The 9,812-nt window shown below is 41.9% G+C and overlaps 1 protein-coding gene across 1 annotated transcript in view; it reads right to left on the bottom strand.

Moving 5' to 3' along the window:
* The window catches only part of Nol10 (nucleolar protein 10), a 75,296-nt gene that overhangs the window by 19,351 nt on the left and 46,133 nt on the right, over positions 1-9,812 (bottom strand). Inside the window, exons 14-16 of the mRNA XM_028777750.1 lie at positions 3,770-3,896; positions 1,645-1,724; positions 1,365-1,463 (exon numbers count right to left, since the gene is read on the bottom strand). Coding sequence (XP_028633583.1) covers positions 1,365-1,463; positions 1,645-1,724; positions 3,770-3,896 — 306 coding nt within the window. The remainder of the gene's footprint in view (positions 1-1,364; positions 1,464-1,644; positions 1,725-3,769; positions 3,897-9,812) is intronic.

Here is a 9,812-nt window from a genome sequence, read left to right as displayed (position 1 = left end):
AGTTTCTGGGAAAGAGATGGAAATAAGATACACTGAGATAAATACACTTAACATTAAAGACCAGCAGGCCTGTGAGTAGTCTACGTTCACAAAGGGCAGCTCACTCCTATTTCTTAGCTTTCCGTCCATGGTAGGAAAGAATTACACAAGGAAAAGGAATAGCAGCAGGTGGGCCAAATGGCATGAACTGTAAGCATGGCCTGTAATGGGGGCATACTGTCTTCCCAGCTCACTGGGAAGCTGGCCACAGAGGGCCTGGGACCCCTGGAATTGCAGCCACCTGCCCTGCTCTCTGCTGCAGTTGTGGGAACCTCTGAAATACGTCCTGCTCTGTAAAGGGTGAGTTCCTAGAGTCTAGATGGGAGCCTAAGGACTCTCAGATAAGCTGCGGCCTACCTACTGTCTTCTTTCATCAGATCATGCTCATTTACTGGACTAAGTAAAGTAGAACTGTGGCAGGTACACATCCCCTACTCTGAGTAACTGTGGAAAATGGAGGAGCACTGAGGTCATCTCAGGAAAGTTACTAGTCTTTTTGTTACCGAGTGTGAATATTACACACATATTTTAAACCAATGTTCAGTTATAAATATTTTATCACTCAGTGATTTGACTTAATGGATGGGATGCCAGCGAGCCAAGAAGGCAGGAGCAGGCAGAGAGGAAGCCCCACCCTGTCTGCTCACGGTCTGGCTGGAATAACTAACAGCAGTTCTTTACCAGGGGAATAGCAGGTGGCTCTGGCGGCAGTGGTATTCAACAGTCTGCAGTTCTCAGCACACCCAGGATCACCCTCAAATCCCAAGAGCACCAGCCTGCCAGTCCCTTAGGGGTCTGGGTCCTCCTGTGCCCACACCCTTCTTGCCGCCTGGATCTCAGTCACCGTCCTTCTTCTCCCATCTCAGTGTTTCTGTCTTTTGGGAGCTCAGATGCCTGCCAAATGCTAAATCCTCTCCATCAATACAACTGGTGCTGGTTGTTTCCTGACTCTGTCTACTAGCATCCTGGGATGCAGAGAACCTGAGAACCAAGTACATTAGCAGGAAATGGAGACAAGCAGATTTCTAACATCTGTCAAACTGAAAACAGCTGGAACTGTTATGAGGTGTTCTTAGTGTGGCCCACAGCAGCTGTAGATCAAAGCACTATAGCCCAGTGTGTCTTGACCTTTTGGGTATTATCAAGTACATAATATTACCCAACACCTAACCACCCACCTTCATGACAAAGTACACCCAAAAAGCAAAAGAAGTGAACTAAAAGATGGAAACTCATGGATATGATGGGAGACTTCTCAGAGTAACACACAAAATGAAGATTAACCATTTTCCTCTGGTAATCACAATGCTGAGTAGACTCTTTACCTTTAATTGGACTCTCTGTGCACGTGTTTCTTCTATCTTCTGTCGAATTCTATCTTTCCTATATTCTTCATAAGCAAATGGATTGACCATCAATTTCACCTTTTCAAAACAAAAGAATGAAATGAATCAGAATCAGTATTTAGTAGCACACACACACAACTATTGTACCAAAGAAAGTAGATCCCTCACAATGCATAAGTATGCTTTATGAAGACAAAAGTAGGCAGAAGCAGCTAAGGATGACTTACTATCGCCTGAAATATCCGTAGCCTGTACTTACCTTGTGGTAGAGTCTGATATCCATGAAAAACCCATGCATGTATGCTCTGAGGAAAGGTGATCCAATGAGATGTGTGAGCCCTGCAAAAGTTAATCAGAAGAGGGTAAGTCTTTATGACATCTTCATTAAAATTTAAGTTTTTCTTTCCTTCTTTCTTTCTTTCTTTCTTTCTTTTTTTTTTTTTTTTGTTTTTCGAGACAGGGTTTCTCTGTGTAGCCTTGGCTGTCCTGGAACTCACTCTGTAGACCAGGCTGGCCTCGAACACAGAAGTCCGCCTGCCTCTGCCTCCCAAGTGCTGGGATTAAAGGCCTGAGCCACTACCGCCCGGCTCTTTCCTTCTTTCTTAATGGTTATTTTATGTGTATGGGTGTTTTGTCTGCATGTATGTCTGTGTACCACATGTATGCAGTATCCGTGGAGACCAGAAGAGGGTGTTGGATCCCCTGCAACTGAAGCTACAGAAAGTTGTGAGAAGCCACATGGGTACTGGGGATTGAACCTAGAAGAGCAGACAGTGTTTTTAATCACAAAGCTCTCTCCAGTCTTTAAGATTTAAGCTTTCTTAAACAACAATTTAATTATGATACGGTTTCCCTTTAAAGTAACACAATTAAGGACTGCTAATCTTGAATATTCATGAGAATATATAAGTAATTCCATTAATACCATTCTTCTTGTCTTAAATGTCATATTAAGTATAAAAGATGGAAAAGTATTTTTTAACTCTGACTATGGTAAAGAGGGTTCCTTAAATAGTGGTTCTTAGACTTTGAAACAGACTGTTCATTTGTTCATTGAGACAGGGTCTCTGCATGTAGCCCTGGCTGTCCTAGAACTCTCTATGTATACTCCAACTTACAGTGATCTGCCTGCTCTACCCCTATCCCTGCCTCCCACCGAGTGCTGGAACTAACTAAAGGCTTGCACCACCTGCAGGGCTAAAACAGTTTGATTTTAAAGCAGTATGCTGGGAATCAACAGTAGGTTCCCAGGTATATACTGTCAAATAGGAATGGGGAATGCAAAAACTGGGGCAGTGTTGTCAACATTTCCAGAAATAAAGGACAATGTGATAGCACGGTCTCCCAAGCACAAACAGCTGACAAACTTAACTCACATACACACATGCGCATGCTCATTAAGACCATCCCTACTGTTCACTATTGCTTCCATATTTAGACCTGAAAATTAGACTGAAAAAAAAAAAGTCACATAGCAGTTTAAACTAGTATGCATTCAACAACAACAAAAGGGAAAAATTAAACTTAGGATGTCCTTCTACTATAACTATAGGAGTTAACACACGATCTATTCATGTGTCTGCATGGACTTAGCACTCAACATTTTCTCAGAGTATGTGGCCTGATTAATTACCCAATATAAAATATTTGTTAACGATGTCATTTGAAAGTCTTAGGGAACTGAGGGTATTGCTCTTTAGTGATGGGTCTCACTGCAGGTCTACAAGCCATGAGTGTGCTCAGTCACAGACTGCAAAATCTACACACCTTGATCCAAAATAAATCTCTTGAAAACTAAGTCAGGTATTTGCTACAGTGATGGAAAACTGCACATCCTGAATTTTAAAATCCAGGCTCAAAACCCTGAAACTTTTGAGTGGCAACTCAGGACTCAAAAAGTTCTGAACTTTGGAACACTTCAGACTTCAGGTTGGAATGTTCAGTCTGAGTTAAGAGTCTTTTCTATTGGAAGGTTTGAATCCCAAGTTTTGGATTAGGTCCTTTATGAATGAATCTAAGAGCTCTAAGAACTATCTGCTTACAGTCTGAGAGGTTTCCAAGGTATATTTATTTACATTTATCATACTCTCAAAGCCACACTTGACTCCCATAGCTCTGAGAGACACCACACTCTCTGGATAGGATGTCGGTTGCTAAAAGGGAGTCTCTTCTAGTTAAGGCACAAAAGGCTTCAGCCAGTTAAACTTACCAAAGCTTTTCTGAGTAGAGATTATAAAGTTGATCATTTAGAACATTTTGATATTTGATTTGGCAGAAATGGGACATTTGGAAAGATCAGATAAAAATGGCTCAGTTGATTTTAATGTTCAAACCCACAAATGTGAAAAATAAGACAATTTCATAAACATTTTATCACATTTTACCTAAATTTTCAAGGTCTTTCTTGGTGACAAATTTGTAATCATCATACACTGTGCTCTCTGGATTCTCTTCTAATTCTTCTGTCAAGTTGTCCAGGAAGGAACACCACCTGGGAGCAGGACCCAAAACCTGGGAGGAGATATTAAAAGGTCAAACACAACTCACCTTGCATCCTGAGTTGCAAGTATTCAATTCAACCAGAGGAAAGATAGCTATGATATGTGTAAACATGGCAGAAAATACAATGGAAAGGGAATAAACAAAGTAGAAGAATTTAAGCTGGAAAGGGGAAAGATACAAGGTATTACACTATTAACATTACAATAATCAAAATACAGACAAGCAATTCAGATACTTATAATAACTTCTATTTATTTATCATGTCCCTCACTCAAAACAGTACTAGAATTCTATAACATATATTTAGTATCATAAATATATTATAACATATATTTAGCTTGTGATTTCTTGACAGCTTTTTATTGTTAACAATATCTTTCTCTGCACTACGCCACACCTATTGAAGTCAGTGCTTATTTCAAAGAAAATTTGCTCACTCCTGGAGGATACTATAGACAAGAGAACCCAAGGGCAGCATAATGGAACTTCCAATGATAACCTACCTGTTTACTTCAGCAGTAATTATGGGGGGTGGAGGGCAACCAAATCATAATGAAACTTATGAAACTGAGTTTAACCTTTTTTGAGACAGTAGGAGGAAGAGGCATAGCAAAGGAAAATAAAATAGCCTGCGTTAACACCTCTTCAATTAAAGGGGGAAAATGGGGGCGGGGCAGTCAACGCACTACCAAAGAGGCTGTATGAAAACAAGTCTTACTAGAGGAACCTTACAGACCAGTTTCCAAGTACGACAAGTTATGCTATTTTAAATGATAAGTGAAATGGTTTGATTTCAAACACAGATAAACTTTCAAAAAATACAAGGCACCTAAAAAATTTCATGAAGGACCCTCTCAAAGGAACTGTTGTGGTTTTAGGTAATTGTGGGGTAACCGGCACCTATACTCAACATTACAATACATAAAGTACTTCTTGGCCATGACCCCTCTAAAGTTTAAACTCTACACCTAGATAAAAGGCATGGATGGTGTGCATGTAAATGTACACATACACACATAGATGGTGTTCATGTAAGTACACACACACACACACACACACACACACACACACACACACACAAACAAGTTCTTTTAAAAGCCAATATAAGTGCTATTACATGATATTGCTTAGGGCAGAGTGACCTTCAAAGCCCTGGAATCTAAAAAGCCAAAACCCAAGTGTTATATAACAGTTTCCTCCAGGATTGAAACATTTCATCCTGCAGGGAAGCTCTACAACTCAAAATAGCTTCAGGAAGTCCCTGAAACTGACCAGATTCACTAGGCCTTCCCTATCAGAATAAGCAATAGAAGCTGGAAGTTCCTCATAAACAAAGCTGAGCTGCAAAAAAGACTCTCAGACAAGCTGCAAAGAAGACTGAGACCAGACCAGCTTCCTGGAAGAGGTTTAGACCACTTGAGCTTAAGACACCTGGGAAAAACATTCTTCAACCTGTTGAGCTGCCTACAGGCTGTGTACTGTGCTCTAGGTTCCCAGTTTTTGTGAGTTTCTGGGGTGGGCTTTGGTGATGTAACTTTTGAGTCATTTCTTTTCCTGTAAGTAAACTCATGGTTCACCAAGTTAGACTTTGGTGGTATTTGTTGTTGTGGATACCTATTTGGGTGAGTAGACGTGTGATGCATCTTCCCAGAAAAAGTTTTGTCATACAACACCAAGTCTGTATATACTCAGCATGTAGATCATATTTTTGCAAGTATTTTCAATCTGTAGCTCATTGGCTGCAGGTGAGTGAAGCACAGATGAGGCCAGGTGGAGTCTTAGCATGGAGGCAGCTATAAGCATGAACTTGAAGGACCAAGAATGGATTTCATGCTCTGACTTCTCCTCTTAGGGATAGCGATAGGAATAACAAAATGTCAGACCAGACAGAAATCTAGTTTTCCATAGCCTCCTTTTAAAAAACTATTATTACATTTATTTATTAGTGTATTGGTGGGGGAGGGTGTCATATGGAGATCAGAGGACAACTGTCAGGAAATGGCCCTCTTTCTCACGATGTGTGTCCCAGGGATCAAACTCAGGTTGTGAGCCTTAGTGGCAGGCACGTCTACCTGCTGAGTCACCTCACAGGACCCAGGCTTCTCTTATAATGTCTTGTGACTTTCCTTTTGATTATTTACCTGGATTTTCATGGAATTCCTTTGTTTCTCAGGAGACAGGCCCACTTACGATAAATAAACTCTGCGAACAGATTTGTGGCCATTAAAATTTCCACCAAATCCAAGATTAAACCTATTTGTGACTTTATTGTGCACATTTCCCACTTCCTTTCCAGAGAGACCCCACAGCCACCATTAGGAAGTGGTTCTTACTAAAGGTATTAGCTGTGTGCTTCTCCACACCAGGGCTTTGCTCACAGGCCTACCAGTAAGTTGCGAAAACCATGGTCATGGATCTGCTATATTTACGATGATTGCATATTAATGTGTCAAAGTCCTTGCTGTCTTCCAAGGCACAATGCTACATGTCAGATAATCCTTAAAGACACACTTTTGTTTTTATAACTTGAGGAAAACTTTTTTTTTTTAAACAACTGATGGTCTGTTAACTTTCCATCAACCATGTGTTCTCTGAGCTAGGAGCTGTAGCTTGGAGAATGCACTTAACACATTCCAGATCCTGAGAGGATGAGATGGCTTGATGGGTAAAGGTGCCCGCTGCCTAGCCTGGTGCCCTCTGCCTAGCCTGGCAGCCTAAGTTCTACTCTTGGGACCCACATGGTGGAAAAAGTTGTCCTCTGACCACCACATGTGAGCAGCCACACACATACACAATACACAAATAAGTAAGCAAATCCAACACAAAAATGAAAAGAACTATATTTGCTGACTATCAGCAATGCTGATGCAGACTACAGAACAATCTTATCACTTGGCAGCCACGTTAAGTTATTTTAATTATTTTCAGGACATTCTAAAAACAGGCAGAAATATAAATTCTGGGATTTGAGCAATAAAACACCACCATCCCTCGTCCCTTGAATGCCAGAGGCTAAGTGTGTACTGTTGTTGCTGCCACCTCAGTGATGATGGTAGTGACACTTTATCTAAGAGATACAGTCAAGACTCCTGGGGCTTAAATCTAGGTGCAAACGGCAAGCAGCCATTCTTACCATGAAGCTTTCATCTTTATCAAAAACAACTCTGCCCAGGCTTTAGGACATTTGGCATCTTAAAAAATAATAATAGAGCAAATATACCATAGGTTATATGAAATGTCAGGTGCTGTCTGCCCATTATTAAACACATTAAGAATGTCTGTAACAGAATCACGTATGTTCATATCACTGATTTAAGACAAATGAAAGATAAGAAAGAGTCTCATTAATGTCAATCTAGGTAAGACTTGAGTTCTAAGGAATCAGGTCAGTTATAAAAAAGAAAACAATAGTTTTTTTAAAAATAAAAATTACAGGTAAGAAAGAGACGATGGTACTGTACTACAATCCATCTATCTATACACACGCACACGAACACACATACGCACACTATTGCTTCCTGTAGCAAATCTGTACCAAACTTGGCTAAGCTATAATATAAACGTTTCCTTCTATAGCTTATTCCATGGTGGGTTATAAGACGCACCAGCACCAGCACCAGCACCAGCACCAGCACCAGCACCAGCACCAGCATCAGCATGTATTCTCCAATTTTGACAGCTGAGGCTGCATAATGAGCGATCACAGACTGGGTGAGCCAAAGGGAGGAGCTGCCTTTGAGCATGTAATTGCATTGGCAGCATAATGAGCTACCTAATGGCACATCCCAGTTTCCATGCATTCGCCTGAGTAATTACGAGTCATTCAAAGGTGTACTGCTCTGCAGTAGCCTTTGTCCTGCTCCTCAGACTAGCATGACTACAATTTAATCTCAGTGCTTATGCCTTATTTTATTTTGGGGAACAGTCTGAGCCCAGACTGGTCTCAATTCTCTATGTTCAGAAAGGCCTTGAACTACTCATCTTTCTACCTCAGCCTCTCAAGTGCTGGGGTCAGGGGCATGTGCTACAATGCAGCAGTGTTTACTTTGGAAGGAGAAAAATTATCTTCTGTGACTTACTTTTGATTTAGTCTAGAAACATAGATATTAAACATAAGAAAAACACAGCTAAATAAAACAAACAAAGCCCGTTTATGGTGCTCTCTCCCTGTCAGCTGGTAAAGGAACAGTTAGTCTATGCAAGGCTCTGAAAGTATAACTGAGCATTAGACAGCATGTCTACATTTGAGAACCAAGGGAGACTGGACATCCTAAGCAAACAGTTAAATACAAAATCAAAGTCAATATTAAAAACTACAAGGAGTTTGCAGTTACTAATAGCAGCTCCTACCCCCACGCCTTGTTAAAATGACAGTAAACGAATATAAAAAGGACTTTAGGACAGTGGAAGGTACAGTGGCATAGGGAGCACACCTCGTCAGCAAGCACACAGGTGGGCAGCAGCAAGAGTGGGAAGACAGAGACGGCCCCTCACTGTGTATCTGGGCAGACAGGAGGAAGCATGGCACAAGGAAGGGGGTGACAGGGCTGGGGACACCTAATTCCTATCATCTCTAAGGAGACAGAGGACACAGGTCTCTGGTAAACCCAAGCTGCACTGCATGGCTTTGGGGCCGAAAGAACAAAGGTGGAAGTGACTGGAGCTGTGGGGCTAAAATAACAACTGTCTGGGTGTCAGATCCTGGGGTCCCCTTTCCTAGTTCTTTAAGCGCCAGAGGCCAAATGGGTACTGTTGTGCTTCCATGCAGGAAGAACCCAGGGGGTATTCTCTGCAGAAAACCAAAGGTCCTGAGGCAATGGTATCTGGAAACAATGGTTCAAAGGGTCAAAAGGAAACCGTCCAGGGGACAAGACAAGGTGCAGAAGGATTCCCAGGCAGCACTCCACTGCCTCAATCTTACAAGAATGGCTGCCAAAGATGCCCTATCCAACCAAGACCACCAAACACAAACACCTTCCACTCTAGAGAAAGTGAGCAAAGCTAACCCTGCCCTCCAGGAACCAAAAGGAAAAAGTTCCATTGTGAACAGGCATTGTGGGCAGAGTGGGAGGAAAAATGTGATGGGGAGAGGTCCAACAGGGAGAGACTGCTGAGCACACCAGGCAACTGCAAAGTCGGTGTACTCAGAACTGCGGGAGGTGAGCAAAAAAGACCTGCCCAGGCGCAGCCAAAAGGGGCCTTCTTGCAGGCGGCTCACTTCTCTTGTACTGAGTGAAAGAGAGGCCATCAGAGGGCTCTGGCATAGGATTGACACAATCTGACTTGTATTTACAAGATCACCACTCTGAGAGAGGCTGGGAGACTTGCTGATTCCAGGTATTTAAAGAACTTCTGTTCAATCCTTAACTCACGACTAAGGAAGGCAAACAGAGATTTCTATTGCTCCCTATAAAAAACAAATCAGACTTTATAGTTAGTCCAGGAGCCTTACTACATACACAAACAACAACAAACTCTGGATGTGGGGAGCTGAGTTCTGTAATTTCCACATTATCTTTCTAGTTTTCAACAACAAAAAATGACAAGATGCAGAGGTAAGAGGACACATAGGGTGAGGGGATCACTGGGGTGAAAGGGCATATGGGAATGAGGGGCACATGGGGTGATGGACACCTTGTATGTGCTGGAGATGGAATAATAGAATCTGCCTTAGGAACAGTTTTTTGCATTTAGTCTTAAAGATACTCAGCAACTGACAAAAGGGGGAGTGAGTGTGTGCACACAGGATGAACTAAATCTATCACGCAGTAGAAAGGGAAAAAAGGAGCACAGCAGAGATGACCCTGAAAACAGGGGAAACCCCAAAGCATCTACTAGAGCATTACATTTATACGCAATGTTCAGAAACAGCCCTACAGCCACAGAGTGGCTGGCAGGACTGTGAGAGGGAGGGGAGAGGCGGCA

This window comes from Grammomys surdaster, unplaced genomic scaffold, assembly GCF_004785775.1.
Source record: "Grammomys surdaster isolate TR1022 unplaced genomic scaffold, NIH_TR_1.0 314, whole genome shotgun sequence".
Lineage (NCBI taxonomy): Eukaryota > Metazoa > Chordata > Mammalia > Rodentia > Muridae > Grammomys > Grammomys surdaster.
This window is presented reverse-complemented; position numbering and strand designations above follow the sequence as displayed.